Source organism: Lepisma saccharinum, chromosome 28 (assembly GCF_977018435.1).
Source record: "Lepisma saccharinum chromosome 28, izLepSacc3.1, whole genome shotgun sequence".
Lineage (NCBI taxonomy): Eukaryota > Metazoa > Arthropoda > Insecta > Zygentoma > Lepismatidae > Lepisma > Lepisma saccharinum.
In genome coordinates, this window is record NC_139256.1 from 11,286,858 (window position 1) to 11,308,093 (window position 21,236).

Consider the following 21,236-nt stretch of genomic DNA (forward strand, 5'->3'; position numbering starts at 1 on the left):
CGAATACCTGGGGGAAACCCTGGGGGGTAAAGGCGGTCAGGGGTGTGATGCTGATCACATCACCCCCACTCACGACTGGATCAAGAAAGTGTGGGGCATTACCCCCACACCCCTTATACGCCTTCATGGCATGGTGCTATGCACAGGGGAACACTTTACCTTTTTTTTTTTTAACAGTGACAAAGAATCATTTCATAATTGTAAGAAATCTTTCTCTCTCCCTCACGCACATGCACACACACACACACACAGTTTCATAAAATAAAACCATTAATAAAATATGATAAAAAATTATATTATACATATTTTGTGTCACATAATCACTGATGTAAACAAATATATTACTGATAACTGTAGATCAAAACATCAATACTGTATAACATATGTATCCATCAGCTGCCCCATAATACTCTCGGATTAAGTAACGGCTGCCAGGGGATCCCAAACTCCACAGCTAGTAACACAAATAGCATATTTACAACCTTCATAAGGACGGTTAATTGGCGTGGCTAGTTTCCACATGCTTAAAAGTGCATCATAATAAGTTATATACATATATATCAAAAAACTATTATGTAACGATGTAATATTCAGCCATTGCTTATTATGAACCACACACCTAGTTCAAATTATGATTTCATTATGATGCTTTGAATCCAGTCAAAATTAAAACATTTTTGAGCCCATTAACTGGACATATCATAATTTTTATATGTAAAAATACATTATTATATAATATAAACATCATTTTGCTTGAACAAGTCATTAATAACCATTTGTAGAGGTGTTCCAGGTATTTACAACACCATTAACAAGTAAAAAATAAAGTCGTCACTTTGTGACGAACAGTCTTGCAAATCGGAAACAAGAATTGCAGTTTAACAAATACTAAAAAAAGTAATACATTTCATTTCTATGGAATGCCTTTGGTTTTTTCATTCATACTGTACCAGCATTAAGTATAAAGTTCTAGAAAAACACACATATTATTAAAAATCTTACTTGCAGAAGATAAAATACCTACGTTAAAAACATCATTAGGTACACTGAGTGTCTGTATCTTCATGGCAACATTTCGTTCAGCACTAGCTCACAAGATAATACCAACTACAATTAAAAAGCTGCAAGTTATCAACAATTACTGTGGCGTGAGCCACGCATGAGAGGCACTAACAGGGCTGGCGGTCCTGCCTGCCTGAGGAATGGGTGCTGCAACAGTTCTGCAGCTGTTGCACGCTGTGCAGGATCACGTACCAACATTCGTTCCAAAAATCCCTGCAATCTTGGTGAAACCTACAATAAGTTAAAAGTAGTTAAAATTTTGCCAGGCATTAATTATAATGTGATTATAATACATTACGTAAAGTGCCCAAAATAACTTAACTGTCACTGTATTGTAAAGGATGTGGCATATATATATATTTTGATGGGAGTGTTTCTGTAATGGTGTTGGCAACACTTATTGTCATTTGCATCACCAATGCAGACATGGATTGCTGGAGCAGAGCTCAACGTTCTGTAGCTACGCGAGCATAATATAAAAATGGTGACACTGCTGCTGCTGCAAGACGAGAACTTATACGTTATTTTAAACATTTTAATCTCGAGAGACATGATCCTATTCAATTGGCCAATGCAATCAGGATGTGGGTGAAGAACTTTGAACCTATGGAAGTGCATTGAATCAGAAACCAAATGGTTTCAGATGTTGGAATGTGCCATGGACGATTTCCGTCACACAATGTCTGAGTAACGATAACAAAATGGTGGTCAGTCACCTCTAGGACGTAACTTTCAAAACACGAACTTGACTGTGCATATTTTGAAAATGGCAATGTGTATGGATGTAGTTGCCTGTATTTTGTTTATTTTGTGTCACTTTCATATCCAAGTTACTCAGTAAATAAATACCGAGAAAATAGTACTCACTTTTTCCGCGAAACTGTTTTATTTGTAGTTCTATTAATTTCATGCAGAGCGACAGTGCAACGAGTTCCAATGAGGATGGTGGCAATGGCCAATGAAATGGATAGAACTACAAATAAAGCCTCGTGGAAAAGATGAATACTTTTTCCTCTGTATTTACCTACTACTGCATCTCTAATTTCCCAATTAGGAATTAGTTACTTAGTTCAATAAGAATGAAAGATAAGAACACAAAATAAGTAAGAGATAAGCACCCATGTTTAACTTAGGATTCCAACCACCAGTCACAGTCATAATCTGCATATTATTTTCTTGAAGCAGAATGCATAATAAAAGAAACAGGTCACACACATTAAAACTAATTCTGAGCTCGCTTACTTCAAACCACTTTTCTCTGGAAGAAAGTTTGTTTTTGGAGTTGCGCCCGAGAAAAATGTTGCCCGAATGTGGTACGTGAAGCTTTTTTTATTATCAATTGAATATAATGATATCTGGACCAGTCTCTCATGCTTGTGTTTACTAAAAATATGTGTAAGTAAAGCTTGGCCCATGCCAAGTGTGCTCCAATCTTACCTGTTAAAACATTACAGCTAACAATAATGTTTCAACCTGACTTTCAGCCTTTTTTTTGTTTCTCCTATGTACACACTCATTCTTTACATTTCACTTCGTAGATAATCCCTTCCTTGCAAGCAAGAAAAAGGAAAACAGAGAAGAGGAAGGGATTATCTACGAAGTGAAATGTAAAGAATGTCAGAGTGTGTACATAGGAGAAACAAAAAATAGGCTGAAAGACGGGTTGAAACAACATAGGGATGATGTACGACTTAAGAGAGAGGGAAATGCAATATTTAAACACACGAGAGAAACAGGACATGACATAGAGTGGGATGAGGCTAAGCAGATAGGAAGGGAGAAGAGAATGCTAGTGAGAAAATGGAAGGAAGCCAATAGAGAAGAAAGGTGAAGAAGACACAATGAACTGGAATGGGGGACTGAAATTAAACAAAGAATGGAAGAAGGTGTTAGAAAGAGTGGAAAGGACAAGAGAGAAAGAGGAGGAGAAGGGAGAAAAATGAAGGAGATAAAGAGCGTGAGATAAAAAGTCCAACCACATTCTATATGAAAGTAATTATGTTTAACCTTTTAGGTGAAAGTACAGTTGGCAAGTGAAAGCCACCTGCTAGAAGGTTCCAAACAACTCTAATAGTCTGGACGGAGTAATGTTTGTGTATATATAATGCCCTGTTTTTGTATCTTGTTACATTTGTACTTGATACAGAGTCTGAAGAAGACCTTGCTAGAAGGTTGAAATGTTACGTTTAGTTTATGTTTTTAATAAAATAAATTACTGCCTTGGTCAGCATATTTAGTTTTTCAGCAAAGTAAATATTTATCCACTACAAGCAGATCATTTGTAATAATTCTAATACAAATATACCAGGATATAGCACACTAGGTTATTGTCCACATGAATGGACAGATATGAGCAATTCTAATCAATTTAAAAGCCAAATATAAAAATCCTAAGTTTCAATAACACACAGCAATTAAATTTATTAGCATAGTACTTTGAGACCTACCTTATGAGTATTCTTGAGTTTTGGTGGTGGCATATCCCTTATTCTACGCATTGCCTGGAGTGGTGGTTCATTGAAGAATGGTGGTTCACCATCAACCATTTCAATTACCATTATCCCTATAGAAAAATATAACTGTTACCATACATATACACAAAAATTAAACCCATAAACTATAACTCTATAATGCTGTAAGCATTCTTGAATGGAACAATGTTGACCTACAAATCTTTCTAAAAATTGTTTGGGGTTTGATGAAGTTATTACTGGTACTGTGTTTACTGATGCCATCTATTGAGAAACCGACTTTTGTGTGTCTCTTGTTCTTAATGTGTAGTTGCATCAATGCCCAACAGGAAACAAACTTTATTGATTGATTTGGTTTGTTTTACTTCATAAGAGTAAATACCTAAATAGCATCAAAAATTCACAACTTACGTTGAGAGAGTATAAATTTATCCAAACTACGTTTCGGAGGTCAATACTTCCTCCTTCTTCAGGTCCACATGAATATCTAGACACCAGACATGGCAAACCGTGCCTCATTGCTCGATGGCGTTCCTGGGCTACTGCAGTGGATCTGCTTTTAAACCTTTTAGTATTTTAATATGGGCTTTTTAGGAACACAGGAACTTTTACCTTGTCAGAGTCAAGGGTTTTTATAAGTGTTTTTTTACCTTAAACTTGAACCTATACCCCTATATAACATTTTTTAAGTGACACCATGTCACTTGTGTCTAGATATTCATGTGGACCTGAAGAAGGAGGAAGTATTGACCTCCGAAACGTAGTTTGGATAAATTTATACTCACTCATGTAAGTTGTGAATTTTTGATACTATTTAGGTATTTACTCTTTTATATTTGATAGTGAGTAATACGCACATCCTCATAATGTTGTTTTACTTCCCTTTTCTGCTACTTTGGGCTAATTGCAAAGATGATGATGAGTGATGATATGATGACATTGATGAAGGGATACCCACAAACATACATGGAGGACACAAGCCCTTATACTGGCCGAGAACCTAGTTAAGTTTCAGTAATGTGATTATTACATACATGAAGATTAGTGTTTCCACGTTGCACAATTGAATAGTATTTTTCAGATTAATTATGAAGGCTCATTGCCTTCATTTGCTAAGGGTACGGCACCTGGAGTGGAGATGGTAGCATGTCACTTCTTTGCTTATTCCTGGTTGACGGTAGTTACATTTTCTCCCATTTGGCAATGCTGGTGTGTGTTTCCTGGCTTGTGTTGTCTGCTGTGCTTTCTGTTGCCAGGTGGTAAAATTAATCAGAAAAAAAAAACTATCCAATTGTGCAACATGGAAACACGAATCTTCAAGTACGGAATACTTGAACCGTGTCTACTGCATCCATCATGAATTTGATTATTATTTTCGCAAAATAGCAGTAAGGCGGCATGGATCGAGGTACAGAATCCATTATGTAATCCCAGAGAAAAAAACACAGGGCCAAAGGTCAGGGTAGGAGATTCTGATCATATTTGTTTCTGCATCCAGTCCACTGTTGCAGCAAGGTGTTGTTCAAGAAAGTCCACATTTCCATGTGAAAATTCTCAATATATGTAATACTTACATGTAGGATAAGCCATTAGGTAAACAAAACAAGAAATGTTGACCCAGTTACTGTTGGTTCAGTGACAAAATGGAGCCATAAACCTATTTCCCCGACTACATACAAAACACTGTGGCTTTGGAGCAGTTCCATTGATTTTCAACAACCATGTGTAATTTTCCATGTCCCAAATTCAACATCTTGTGTGTTTACCTTTCCAGAAAGGTGAAATGTAGTCTCATCCATTTACAGGGTGTCTACAATTTTGCAACCAAAATTACCTGACTTTTCTAGATCTTCCAGACCAAATTACTTGGGCAATTAGTGTACATGTCTGGAGAAGGTCACTATATTTCGGCTAAATGCACACTTACAATCCCATTGACCAAGTACTGGAATATCTACTTCACATGGAAAGGTAATAAAGAGAAGGGAAGCTCAACAGTAATTGACTGTTGGATATGGGGAGAAAGCAAGTAACAGGGATGAGTTTTATATGATACTTGCCATGTATTCACTAACGATTAACATATAATATTTTTTTTATAAGAAATCATAAAATACTTCATAAATAATATATAATTATATTACAATTTAATAAGATGCATATTGTTCCCAATAACTACTTAACTCTAAAAGCCACCTATTGCAGTAAATATCTACATGAAAATAGTTCAAATTTTACTGTAACTACTGGTTAATACAGAGGCTGTTCAGCGTATGTTTGACCAAACGCGATTCCTTCCCCCTGCACTCAGAATGAACTCGCCCAACCTTGGTAGGTGACGTTTGTCAGTGTAGTGTGTGAGCTGTAAAAGAATGGTTGTGTTTTCTCACTGTGACCAAAATCCCACCCAAACTGAGATGCTTTTGGGAGGAGTACGTTGTATAACTTTTCCAAGTGTTTTGTGTTTTCTCGCTTGGCCGAAAATGCTGCCGAAACAGTTGCTTTTGGGAGCGTTATGTTGTAGCCCTTTACAACGCAAAGTTTAGTGTGTCAATGATCAGGAAGTAGTGCAAGAGCCACGATTGTGACGTTAGTTTGACTTCAATAATCAAGAATGTGATCGGCAAGTATAAGGATTGCATGGCTCCAGCATTCGGTTCTGCAACAAAGGGGATGAGAACACGGCCATGTACACAAGCCACTACCAGTATGCAGGTGCAAGATGCAGTTAACAGTTTCCAAAGACATATTTAGACCATTCGCCATCTGTCTTTGGGTCGGTGGATTCTCTTGCATGGCCATTCTGCGAAGTTTCGCCCGCATACTGGTGGTGGCTTGTGTGCACGGCCGTGTTCTCATCCCCTTTGTTGCAGAACCGAACGCTGGGGTCATGCAATCCTTATACTTGCCGATCACATTCTTGAATAAAGTCAAACTAACATCACAATCCTTGCTCTTACACTACTTCCTGATTATTGACACACTGAACTTTGCATCGTAAAGGGCTACAATATAACCTTTCCAAAAGCGACTCAGTTTTGGCGGCATTTTCGGCCAAGCGAGAAAACACAAACACTTGGAAAAGTTATACAACGTACTCCTCCCAAAAGTGGCTCAGTTTGGGTGGGATTTTCGGCCCAGTGAGAAAACACAACCACTCTTTTACAGCTCACACACTACACTGACAAACATGCCCGACCAAGATTGATCAAGTTCATTCTGAGCGCGGGGGGAAGGAATCAAGTTTGGTCAAAAATGCGCTGAACAGCCTCTGTACTCAGTATATAAAATTCCCACACTTTTCCAGGATTTTCAGGTTTTCCCCGACTCTCACTAATTGTTCCTCTATGTTCATGCACACCACCAGCTGTGGCACTTCGAAAAAACTGCCTCCAAGCAGGTGCTGATGCTTTGATTGATTGATTGATTTGTTGTTTTAAGTCCACTTTATGCACAGTAAGGCTAATCGGGACTAGACCTACAGTTTAAAGTGGGATCCGAACCACTTGTGCCTCCACCGGGTATCGAACCCGGGACACCTTGATTACAAGGCGAAGACGCTACCACTGCGCCATCGGGGAGGCCCCACAGGTGCTGATGCAACTGAGGCATAATAATAACAAAGTAAACAACAAAGGCAAATGTAATTTTTATATAAATGCAACTTTTGCCTTTCAACAGAGAAAATAAACAACCAATGTCCACAATTAAGAAACTAATCTTTAAAAATTGCCTTCATACCAAGAGACCAAATATCAACTTCTGGGCCGTAGGGTAAGCGAGATATCACTTCCGGGGACATCCAGTATGGGGTTCCAACCAAAGACTTTCTCTTCGGCAATTCTTGAGAGACTTGGGCACAGAAACCAAAATCCGAAAGTTTCACCTGAAACAAGAGACAGAAGCAATGTGGTAAGAAAAGGCTGGGCTGGATATCTACACCATACATAGATAGTTCACATATAATTACAGTATATCATTATTTATTGCAAGGCAGAAAGGAAATAACATTTCAAGAAAGACTATGCTGTTATCCCTATTATAACTTAATCTTGTATTCATAATTAATGAATCAAACTTAACAAAAATCACTGAATATATACAAATAAAGAGTTACTTATCAAAAACAAAATTACAGTTAAATAACCAGAAACAAGATAATACCTCATCCAGCCATTCATACCAGCCTTTTGCACAGTCATTAAACAAACATTGTTGGAAAGACCATACCCCAAACAAAACCACAAAAACATAATTTTAATAAACAGGAAAGAACTAATTTTGCCTAGTATCTTTAATTAATTGTTTAAATAAACTAATAATACCATAATTTTTAATAAAAACAAATTAAAATATATTAGTAAGTACTAAAATTAAATTCCCATAAATAGCTAATAAAAACAAATAAACTTTAATAACAATCACCAAACTAATCAATCCCACAATTTTATTAACAAATTATAATTAACTAACTAAACTTTAAAAGATTGATTGATTGATTGATTTCGTGTTTTAAGTCCACTTTATGCACAGTAAGGCTAATTGGGACTGGACCTACAGTTTAAAGTGGGATCCGAACCACTATGTGCCTCCGCTGGATATCGAACCCGGGACCCCTTGATTACAAGGCGATGACGCTACCACTGCGCCATTGGGGAGGCCCCAAAAAAACATTAAAAGAAGAAACATGCGGACAGATAATTACTTACCCTTCCATCAGCAGCCAAGAGAATTGAATCACTTTTTATATCCCTGTGGATGACTCCCTGCGAATGGAGATACGCTAAAGCCTTGAGACACTGCTTACATACTGTTGCTATCTGCTCCTCATCCATTCGAGCATGGGTGACGATGTCAGTGAGAGCTCCACCCTCCAAGAATTCCATAACTACCCACAGCTCGTCACTGACCAAGAAGCTGTCATACATTTCAACTATATTGGGATGATGATAATCCCTCATGATCACCACCTGGGGGAAAAAATTGCATAAGAAGTTGCATAATTAACTTCTTACATAAAAAATAAATACTAAATCAATGTTACTTGCAAAATACTTTCTTTCACCTACTGATTTTGGCAATCCACTGTCACCATACATAAAATGCTATTTCTTTTTGATCTTGTCTATTAATTAACGTATATGAATTGCATATAATATGCAAAGTATGCCAGATTTACACTACAGCTGGTGTAGTAATCTTCAGATTACTTCACTAGATGACATTTGCATTGTTTTCAACACGTTTATTTTCTATAAAACTGATGTCCTATATTGATGGGGCTTGCCCCTGACCTAATTGTTGCACTTTGATAACTTAATGCTGTTTAAATATTATCTTTAATTCTTTATAGGGATGGGACAGATTAATCGATACTCTATTGGCATCAGCCGATATAGGAATGTCAGTTTCAGTAAATTAATGATTATTTTGCCAATTCGATATATCTATAGACATCTTATAATTTAGAACAAAATTCTGCCAGTTCATTACAATTTTTATGGATAATCTCAATATCCTACATTTAAAAAAAAAGATAAATGTCTAATCTTATGCACTGCAGTTACTTCGAAACATGCATTTATTAAGGAAGTTAGGTTAGGACCATTTGGAATTTTGTATCAGATTGGTAGAATATTGGTTATTGGTAAATTTTATATTGGAACTTTGTTGGTATCGGCCAAAATTTCATATTGGCCCATTCTCAATTCTTTATGAACAAACAAAGAAACAAAAGAAGGCTGTTCTTGTGTGATTTTATGCTTAGGTAATACAAACAAGACACTGCCTCTAAAAGAAACATCTACATTGATTTTAACTTTATGAATATGAACATAACATAATCCAATTCCTGCAAACAAAACAACTGATATGCATTTTCACACACAGAGACAGATCTAGCAATGTCTCTTCTCTTACAGATAACCCAGCAACAAACCATAATCTCTACAAGTTGGGGTTATTTTGAAGTTTTCTGTCCTTCCATAATGGATATAAAGCGACCAAGAGAAACATGACTACCCTCCGTAAACCTAACTAGAAAATCAAATACATCGATGAGCGCTAAATGTCTAAAATTTGCAAAAACAGCAAACAACGTTCACAATGACCTTGTTCTGAGCACAAATACTTGAAAACCAAACAACATCATATTTTAGTCCAAAATTTCACAATTATTTAAACTTTAATTTTATCCAATCTCACATTAACACACATATTCATTGCTAGAAGCAAAACTGAAAACTCCTGAGTACATAAATGACTTGTCACATTTGTTGCAAGCAGTCCCAGGTTTGATTCCCGGTGGTAACACCAAAATTTTGGTTCTGACGCAGCATTGTGAGTTACTTGAGAACAATAATTCGATGCACTGACACTACATTGTCCAATGGAAAGCAGGCTACCACCTTGGCCTCAAAAGAATGCTGCACCATAAAGTTATGTTGATAATCAACTACTTCTGTGGTTACTCTCCCAACAGTGTGAGCCATGTTCACAGCTAGGCAATAAGTAGTTGATTTTCAATGCCCCTAAGTTGGAATTAGAAATGAGCTGATACCTAGACACCATTAATATCCATGTGTAAGTATTCCACACCAGTTACAATGGAATCCCGATTTTACATTTTCCCGTATTATACATTCAATCTTTATGGTCTCAAAATAGCAAAATCCAGAATTTTCCAGATTTTACATTTTCCCGCATTTCAGTTTTTTCAGTTTGGCGACCTGAAAAAAACGTAAAATCGATGATGATGAATTGTTGTTTTAAATCTACTTTATGCACAAATTGGCTAATCAGGAGTGGACCTACAGTTTAAATTGGGATCCGAACCACTGTGCAATGTGCCTCCGTGTATCGAGTCTGGGACCCCTTGATTACAAGGTTACCACTATGCCTGCAGGGAGGCCTGTGCAAAATTGATGCATAAGCATCAGTTTACCAAGAGTTTTACTCTACAATATTCAAGAATTACATCAGAATCACGATTACGTGTCTATTAAACTATTGATAATATCTAAACAGTGAAAGAAAACTACACAAAAATTCATGTCAATGCTCTAGAAGGAATTCTAAGCTTATGTAATTTTTCATATTTTGAAATATCCAAGATGTTTTTCGAACGGGGAGGAAAATTTGAAAAAATTCACCCATTCGCATGCCAAAGGTCCAGCCAAGCCTTCAAATACATGTTAAGTGATCTCAAAATTCATTTTTCCACATAAAACTCTAAATTTTGCATATTTTCATGGTCATTAGAATTCACAAAAGTATTGCATGGCATTTTTGTGGCCCGAAAGACCAAAATGTCCAGAAAGTACTAGTAAATAAATTCCAATGGATACTTTGCAATACTAATATACTGCTATCGATCCAGACCTACTTTTGAAATAAAATTTGTGGACACTTCTGGGTTGTAACAATCCCATTGAAAGCTAATGGTATCGTTACAACCGAGAAGTGTCCGCGACTGTACACCTTGAATACCATACCTCATTGAAAAGCAGTTCTCGTCTCTGCTGCTTCCTCAAGTCCATCTTCTTCACAGCAACTTGTCTCCCTGTTGTTCTGTCGACAGCAATGCAGACTGTTCCCGTGGAGCCTTCCCCTATCTTCACAAACTGTTCCAAGTTTTCTCTGGGATCTCCAGGACTGACCACCATTTGCAAGGCAGCTCGGAACTACAAACATATTTATGAATCAGTTAAACTTAGACTTGAAGAACATTAAAATTATCCACGATAAAGAAATTGCAATTGTAAAAATTAATTTAACAGTGAACATCAGTGCCTGAGAGTCCCATTTATTTCTATGAAGGAAAGAAGAGGAAGGGAGCATAAAAGTACATTTAAAAGTAATTCAAAAGTATAATACTCAGTTATACATGGTTATAAACATAGAGGATAACCCTGGATCCATACAAATGCTGAAAAGTTTAATGAGTCTCACAAATAACAATATGTACTTGCATACTGTAGCAACATAGATATTATTAGCATAATTAAATGAAGATGACTTAGGTGGTGAATGTGGCATGAATGGGAGAGAAAAGAAGAGTTTACAAGATTCTTGTTGGGAGGCTTGATGGTAAGAGACCTGTAGGAAGACCAACACGAAGATGGAGGGATATCGTACAGATGGACCTAAAGGAAATCAGTACGGATGGAAAAGATTGGATTGATCTTGCCCAAGATAGTACAGATGGAAGGCTTGAGTTGCTGCAGCCATAAATCTTCGGTTTTAAGAAGGCTAGAGAGTGAGTGAGTTAGTATACTGCAGGAACATAAAACTATTCAGAATAGTTATAATTGCTTCAATATAAGTATGTACACTTGTCATTCTATTAGAATTTTTGGTTTATCGCATTCATATAATCTTATAAGGTGAGCAGGTTCAGTGACAGGCTTTTAATACAGCCAAGGAAGTTCCTAGGTCCAAAAATTGGTCTGGGCACAACTGACTTTTGTGTGTCACCAATTTCATCCAATCACCACTCATACTCATCACTGCAATTAGCCCAACGTGGCACAAAGCAAAGTAAAATAACTTACAAGGTTAGGCAATCACAAGGCTGAATGCACTAAATATAATGTTGGTATTGAATGAGAAAAAAAAAGTTCTTGATTTTCCACAATCGCGAGGTTATTTGGAATTGCACAAAAGTGCCTGTTAGTAATTTAATCTGCATTGGATTTGAAAAGAATCACTGATTTAAATCACTTTAAAGAAATAATGTGCATAAGACTTTTGTAGATATCAGAATGACTTTTGGTGAAGTATATTAATCTCATAATCATTTAATGGTGTTTATTAGGCTCTAAGGAATGAAAAGAAAGTAAACAAAATATATGTTCTAATGAGGAGAAGCTAATACGAAAAGAAATGTAATATGTAAACTGTAAATACCCTTAAATTTCTCTTGATTTAAAATTCAATAATTTTTATAGGCAAAAATAGCATAATATACAAAATACTAATGACGTTAAACCGTAAATACTGTCATCGCAAAGCCAAAAACCATACAAGCAAATTTAAACAAGCTTTTTTTTAAAAGAAAAAATCATGATTTCTATCCACCCTGCTACATGCACAGACTGTTACTGGTACACTGATATCAGCTAAGTCTGTATTGTGTAGAAACTTAATTAGGTACCTGTTCATGTGTAAGCCGTTGCTGTTCATGATGCTGTTTGGGAATACTAGGCCCTGTAGGTTTTACGTTCTGGTTCTGGTCTGGTGATATGTGTGGCACTGGTGTTCTTGAAGGCTGGGAATGCTCTGTTAACACAGGCTGTATAAGAATCAAAATAATTATATTAGAATTAAATTAAACACAGTTATCATGCAATAACAGACAGAAACATACACAGGGTGGATCATATCGATGGGACACATTTCAAATGCACATCAGTAGCGGCTCATGCCTAAAATAACAGGTGAAGAAGTATATTTATAGGCAATGAAAAACAAATAGTAAGTGCCAGTGCCCCCCCTCCCCAATTTAAAACGTCTTTTTTGTCTTCATCCGTCCATCTGGAAAATGGTGTCTGCAACAAATTACACACTAAGTCATTTACTGGGTTCATTGTAGAAACCACAGCTCAACACATGAACCCAACACACGATAGGAAACGCGAAACAAGATCTCGCGAGAACGCAAAGATTTTGCCACAAGCACTGGATGCAATGTTTTCTCCGACGAGAGAACTGCTTCATCTAGAAGGCGACACCCGTTCAAGACCAACGCTAGGTGACGTCACCGTTGCCATGACAACCAACTAAGTGTTTGCTCTTGGGTTGGGACGAACTCAATACGTGCGTAGCGCCGAGCGGCGTGTTATTTGAGTATTATCGTGTGCGTTCTGCTGGGAAATAGTTTAATTTAACAAGCAAATGAAAAATGTCAATATTAATTTGAAAATTAGGTGAAAACATCTGCACTTGTTGCACTTGGCCAGCCGCCACTGATGCACATTTCTATGAATGGAACCAGCACATTTATTAACCCTTTCGAGGCGGATTATGAAATATTCGTCATGCAGGGAAATTCCCCAAGGAAAATGTAACATGTTGAAATTTTTTTTAAAAAAACAAAAAGTTGTAATAACACGATAAATACCAATGAAGGCTCGTTTTATTCAGAATTTCCAAGGCTTTCGTTCGGTAAGGTAAACATGACGATGTGTACCCATTTTTGGAAGCAACAAACAGAGGAATTTCCATTTATTTTTTTTTTTTTTTTTTTCAAAGTTTGGCTAGCTCCCATCCGGTAGCACTCATCGATCTGGGCAAACCACCACTTGTCGCTGATTGCCCCAAGTTATGTAATGGCGAATACATAGTATCAAAACGATAATACAAATAGTATTTTTTTTATATATAAAAAAGAAGAAAGGTCAAGGAGAATGTTTATCACAACTGACCGGAAACTCCTTCAGAAATTAGCCCATCGATCCGAAATGAAAGCTTGAAAAGGAGTAGGATTGTTCGCAAGGGCACGAACTCTTACACCTGGCTGTCTAGAGAAAGGAAGAACATTTGTCCCCCCTTCCCCCTCTTCACCTTTCCACTGCATTGCACTCGCATCACCACTATCTTCATTCTCCTTTAATTCTTCATCTTCCCCCTTCCTCTTCTGGTTCTTCTCAATCATCTTCTGAACCACCCTGTATATCTTCAACTTCTGTTTCATTCCCCCATGTCAAACCCCTCCTCCAACAAGTCACGAATTTCTCCTGGCCGAAGAGATGCCATCACAAAAGACTCTTTTTTACTCACGACAAGGTTTCAAAAGCACTCACATTCATAGCCCGATAACAAGAGAATGATTTTTGCAGCCAAACTCCTTGCCTGCAAGTGCGTATTACATTTCACCAATGCCTCTCCCCTCCCCCGAAGACCATAATCACTTGTGCGGCACAGATGCCGCGAAAAGCACTCTCGAATAACGCTACACAGAAAGGCTTCCTCCCACTTCCCTGTCTGTTGCTAAGTGGAAAAGATCTATCCTATAGGACAAACAAAGCTCTAATACCTTTCTTCGTTCCAGAGCGAAATTTACTGCGTAGAAATGACGCTTGTTTAGAACTTGAAAGACTGAGTCCATTAACTTATAAAGCCTTGAAAAACACGTTTGCTTTTGTTGTGTCCTTTAACAATCTGCCTGGCGACATGACAATGACGTCAGAGTCTACCCGGCGATGATGGCAGATGTGAGGTGGATGCTTGGAGATTCAGTGTGTTTTTTTTTAAATTCAGTTTCCTGTTTATTGAACATTTATTACGAAGATATGCGTTTGCCTAAATATTCGTCAACCGTCCTTCAGTTACTTTTGTCATCTGCAGGCTCCACCTCGAAAGGGTTAAGCAATATTTATGTAATACATAACCAAGATACAGGAGTTCACAACACTGTTCATTATTTAAATATAACATCCCATAGATGGACACCAGCTTCAAGAGAACATTCTTGGAATCTCAAAGTCATGTTGTCCATACTGCAGCGCAGCAAATTTACCAGAATGGCCTTTGTCTCCTCCTGATTATTTCCCTTGAGTTCAGCAATCGTTTAGGGTCTCCTGGAGTATGCCCTTCTTTAGGAAACCACACAGGAAGTAGTCATCGGGTGATCTGGATGGCCAATTGACATCACCGAATATGGAAATAAAGTACCCAGGGAAATGTTGTCGGAGGGTTCTCATTGGCACTAATCCTGTTTGATTAGCGGCACCATCATGTTGCATCCACATTTGTGCAAGACTGAGGTGCCTCATTTCAGGAACAAAAAAAGGTGATTAATATGTCGTTGTAGCGCTCAGCAATGACTGTTATGGTTGCACCACCTTCTTCCTCAAAAATGTGAGGGCCAATTACACAAGCATGGTTTACTGCCAATATGCAAGGGTCTTTCACAGAGTTCTGTCTAAAACAAGATAACCTTCCTAGATGGCGGTTCTCGCTTCTTGAACTATTGTTGAAATTACGAGGGTCACTATTTATATTTTGAGCCTAACAATGAAAAAACAGGAATTTGGCATTGAAAACTGTTTTATTGTTTTTCGAAGTATTCTCCTTTATGGTCAATACACTTTTGCATTCGTTCGAACCATTTGTCAAAGCAGTTTTTCCAATCTTCTTGAGACACCTCCATAATATGGTTTTTGAACGCATCAACGGCGTCTTCCGCCGACGAAAATCGTTGTCCATGCAATTTATTCTTGACATTCTGGAACAAGAAGAAGTAATTGGGTGCCAAATCAGGACTGTACGGCGGATGACCCATCAATTTGATTTTTTGACTGTTCATAAAGTCGGTTGTTAGACGAGATGTGTGACAGCTGGCATTGTCTTGATGAAAAATGATCCGACGGAGTTTGTTTGTTTTTCGTATTTGACCGAAGACCTCTGGCAAACAAATTGTTGTGTACCATTCAGAGTTGACCGTTCTACGTTCCTCTAAAGGCACAGTTGTCACATGACCAGTTTTCCCGAAAAAACAGGTGACCATTTGTTTCGATGTGCTTCGAGCACGAACAACTTTTGTTGGATTGGGTTCATCTTGAAACACCCATACAGTCGACTGCTGTTTACGTTCCGGCTCATATGCATATATCCATGATTCGTCACCTGTTACAATCTTATATACGTCTTTTGAAGCACCACGATTGTATTTATTGAGCATTTGTTTGCACCAATTGACGCGAGCGTCTTTTTGAGTTTTTGTCAAATTGTGTGGGATCCAACGAGAACATACCTTTCTCACAGCTAAATGATCATGTAATATTTTATATATGCTGGTGGAACTAATGCCTATGGTTGCTTCAATCTCACAGTATGTCACATGACGATCTTGCAGTATTAGGTTTTGCACAGCATCAATGTTTTCTTGAACAACAACTGATTTTGGACGACCTTCGCGAATCTAGTCGGTGAGCGAATGGCGGCCACGATTAAATTCGTTATACCAGGGTTTCACAGTGGCAAAGGATGGGGCTTCATCGCCAAATGTGGAAGTAAGTTGATCGATGCACTCTTGTCTTGATAATCCACGTCGAAAATCGTAAAAAATCATCACACGAAAATGTTCACGAGTTAATTCCATTTTATTGTTGTCGCGCAATCTCCAAGGCAACATAAACAACACAAATGAAGCTATTGACAAAACATTTGAAGTACGTTATGGTCAATAATGCCAGACGATTCTGTGCAAACGTCAAATCGCACCTAACTTCAATCAGTGTTGCCAAGGCTCAAAATATAAATAGTGACCCTCGTACCTTTGTGCTGTAATGACGGAGTTTCTACTAGCGAGGAACACTTCCACAACATAAGCAAGATTCAACAGGAGTCCACAGCATAATAATTCACCAGAAAAACAAAATGAACATTGAATTAATATCAACTCCCAAGCTCAGGCTCCCAAGTACTAAGCATTTGAAAAATCTCAGAATATTCCTACTGACTGAAATTACAAAATAAAATGTGTGCCATCAATATGGTCCACCTGTATTACATTTTCACAAATTCAGTTGTTGTTTTAACGAACTTACTGGATCTTACTGTTAAAAGCAAATAAGCAGGCAACATGCACAATATAAAAGGAACAGATTAAACAATTATCAAATTCATGTTTTTACAATTATTTTGTTCCATCTTACCACACTACAAATTAATCAATAAAGATTTTTAGATTTAGTATGTACATTCAAAATATTTTGATTCCAGTGAAAAATAACTAGTGACTGCACCTCTTGTTTGTTGCATTTTGTAGTATGATAAACAAAAACAGAGCTCCGCAAGCAATGCACACAATTTAAAAAAATAGTTTTGCGTTTTTCAGGAGATTCTTACGCAGAAGTAATACAATGATTGATATGGGGTTTTAAGTCCACTTTATGCTCAGAAAGGCTAATTGGGACTGGACCTACAGTTTAAAGTGGGATCCGAACCACTATGTGCCTCCACCACCGAACCCGGGACCCATCGATTACAAGGCGATGACGCTATCAGTACGCCATCGGGGAGGCCCACAGAAGTAATACAGTCCATCACGATATTCTTATACAGCATAAAGATACAGGAAAATATTGCATTAATAACAGAATATCAAATTTTCAAAATATAGGTCCTAAAAATAATAACACATTCCAATGTGTGTGAGCAAAAAAATTGATAACAATATTTAACAATGAACTCAGTAGTCGAAAAAACAAGAATGGGGGGAATAATGAATCTGGTCAAATGACAGAAGATATTGTATAATTTTTCTTTTAAAAAACACCTACCTTATGATTATGATGAAATTGCGATTGTGGCACTGGAGTAGTGTGGGCTGACTGTGGAGTGATTCGTTGTGGTTGGTGGCCAACCATTGATTGGACGCCGGAGAGTGGACGGTTGGGATTCTGATGGTGTGATGGATGGCTCGGAGGGTATGGAGTGTAAGGACCTGGTGCTTCCATACCAGGTGGAGCTACAGGAATACGAGACACCTGCAAAAACAAATTAAAGTGAATTACTTAAACAGAAAAAATGAGCTAGCCATAAAACTGTGCAGCATACAACACAATGAAAAGTCATGCATATTTTGGTGCACAGTGTTGGCAAGGTAATTTATTAGTTGTGTTGTTTGCATGAAGTTATGCGTAACGTAGAAAACCTGTATTTTACGCAGATGTAGAAAATTAATTTTCTTTCGTAAATTAGTAATATAAAAAACTACTTTAATTATATTACATTTTAAACTTCTTACATATTTCAGGACAAAATCATTTTTTTCTGAAGATTGTTTACATAGCCACTTCATGCCTTCATACTCACTAACAGATTTTTAAAAATAGGACAGCTCTATCACAAATTATTAAATATTGAGAAACCTGTTGATATATACGTCTTGCACTAGTACTTGTAACATAACGATTAACAACAATTTGTTTGGATTGAATTTCAAAATTTTGATAACAGCTTCAAATTCCTTTTCCATATGAATATATAACTGTAAAAAAACACGTTTATTGTTAAGCGTTATACTGAAAAAGAAACTGCTGATTGAACAGAACATTTAACTTCTTATTTTAAAATTAGCAATCTTGCTACAAATACTGAAAAAAACAAACTTTATTGTAATTTTAATTTTCACTGAAAAAAAAATTGTTGTACACTTCAAATGTTTAATATACGAGCACATACAAATTCGTATGGAAATGTTTTAAAGCCTTTTTTTGTTTTCTGACATGACCAACTGCCACACACAACAAAAACTATCACAGAAAAGAGGTTATCTTTTTATTTTCATATTTGATTCTAGTTTCTTACATATTTTGTGTGTTATATGTATTTTACTCATAATTTATGCGTCCTGTAGAAAACTTTCTCTTAATGCTTAATTGCACAACCCAGAAACCAGAATCGTGGTAATCTAAAACAACTGATCTACCAAGTTAATTCAGGCCTCACAACAACTTCCGTAACTTAGATCTATAGAAATTCATACCCATCCAGTGATTACTTTAATGCCTTCTTACAACATTAACTCATTAATTGATCAATCTTTGTGATTCTGTACCTCAGTGGTCATGCGAGGTATCAAAATATTAATAATAAAAAAAAACTGTGGGAGAAGGACCACATTTTACTTGCTAGTGAACAAAAAAATACAAGAGATCTTTGCTGGTTCCAAAAGGAAACAAAAATATTTACTAAGTATACTGTTACCTGAATTGTACACAGAAACTAAAAACCAAAGAATGATAAGATGAAATTGAGAAAGACACGATAGAATACAACAACATGTCATAAATAATAATGGCAAAATAGATATATTGTGCACGAAAATGATAACAATGATAAGATACGCAGATAACAAACAACCTTCACCTGATATTTAATTTAATGTTTCTACAATATACTATTTTTTATCATCTCTATCTTGAATGTAACATTCACATAATGATAAGAATGATAAGAAGATTGGGCACTATGCCCCATTATTTTAACATTGTAATAATTGAAAGTTGTTCAGAATATTTATAAATATCCTGTAATAATTGAAATTTGTTCAGAATATTTATAAATGTCCATACACAGTGAATAGATGAAGTGAAAATTCCAATTCACTAACTTAATTTTTTGAATCAACACCAATGTCAGTATTTCACTGCATTTAATAGAAAAGGAGTGCCATTTTCATGAGAAAATAAATATGCTGTAACAATTTCTGTTTATACAAGGTGGTTATAATTAAAGTGACGGTGTTCAGAGTGGTACAGCACGGGCTGTAATGAGAGTAGCAGTCTGAAACTTCGTAGATATGCTAATGAAGCAATGCGCTCGCGAATTATGCAAAAAAAAAAAAAAATAGTTCAAATTCTCGCCACCAGGGTAAAAAATGGCACTGTAATCAGTCAAAACGTGGTATAGTTACAGGAAATAGGCAGGAAAGATCAAACACACGAGAACAATGATTCTGGCATGTTTATTAGGAACTATGGTTACAAGAACTGTTCAATATGGCCTCCCAATTCAGCAACATGCTGCATTCGTAACACGGCATGATCGACAGTTGCTCGCAGCATGTCTGGTGAAATCTGAGCGACATGTCGTTGTATGCTAGCTTTCAGATCAGGCAGAGACCGGACATGTCCCTGATAGACACGATCTTTTAAATATCCCCACAGCCAGAAGTCACATGGATTAAGGTCGGGGGATCTGGAAGGCCAATCATCTGGAAACTGCCTAGAGATGATGCGGTCATTAGTGAAGGTTTCTCGCAGCAAATCTTTCACGTGGCGAGCGACATGTGGTGTTGCCCCATCTTGCATGAAAATGGTGGTGTGTTCACAGTTCCGTTCTTGCAAAGCTGGAATCACGTGTTGCACAAGGAGGTCCCTATAACGTGCAGATGTCACTGTACACCTAACAGGCCCTCGAGGTGTCATCTCCTCAAAGAAAAACGGACCAAGAATGAAGGAGCTAGTGAACCCACACCAAGCAGTCACGTAAACTGAGTGCAATGGTTGTTCCTGCACAACATGTGGACGAGTGGAACCCCATATGCGACAGTTCTGAGTATTCACTGTACCGACCAGAGTAAAATGCGCCTCGTCAGTCCACAGAATATTCCCCGGCCACATGTCATCCACTTCCATGCGTGCCAAAAACCGATGGGCAAACTCACGGCGTTGTGGAATATCTTGGGGTTTCAATTGGTGCACAATTTGAATCTTGTAGGGATACCAGTGTAAAATGCACCGCAATACCTTGCGAACTGTTGACCAGGGGAGTGACAATTCACGTGCCACAGCTCTAGCACTGGTTGCAGAAGTTGAGGCATGTGCTGCACGGTCAGCTACAGCTACAGCAACTTCGTCCACAACTTCCACGGGGATGGGCCGCCTTTCTCTCCCTGGTGCAACACCCAATTCACCTGTTTCCTCGAATTTCTTCATCATCTTCTTCAGCCCATTAATTGACATGGGCCCTCTTCTCAGCCCTTTCTGTTGGCGATATTTCCGCAGTGCAGCGTTACTATTGCTCCCATTCTGGTAAAACAACTTCACTAGCAGTGCACGGTCTTTCTTCGCAATTGCCATTGCTTTTTACACGGGAAAAATCATACTTTTAATGTTCGGCGAACATTCACATCACTAAAGGAAAAAAAAGCAACAAGCGTCACCAACAACAACCAGGGAGCTCACACAATGG

The 21,236-nt window shown here is 37.4% G+C and overlaps 1 protein-coding gene across 1 annotated transcript in view; it reads right to left on the reverse strand.

The window, feature by feature from the left end:
- Positions 1-279: 279 nt before the first annotated feature.
- The window catches only part of mbt (serine/threonine-protein kinase PAK mbt), a 30,146-nt gene continuing 9,189 nt past the window's right edge, over positions 280-21,236 (reverse strand). The window contains exons 5-11 of the mRNA XM_083113760.1: positions 17,819-18,025; positions 12,688-12,825; positions 11,027-11,215; positions 8,243-8,503; positions 7,275-7,419; positions 3,510-3,625; positions 280-1,293 (exon numbers count right to left, since the gene is read on the reverse strand). Coding sequence (XP_082969886.1) covers positions 1,132-1,293; positions 3,510-3,625; positions 7,275-7,419; positions 8,243-8,503; positions 11,027-11,215; positions 12,688-12,825; positions 17,819-18,025 — 1,218 coding nt within the window. The 3' untranslated portion in view covers positions 280-1,131. The remainder of the gene's footprint in view (positions 1,294-3,509; positions 3,626-7,274; positions 7,420-8,242; positions 8,504-11,026; positions 11,216-12,687; positions 12,826-17,818; positions 18,026-21,236) is intronic.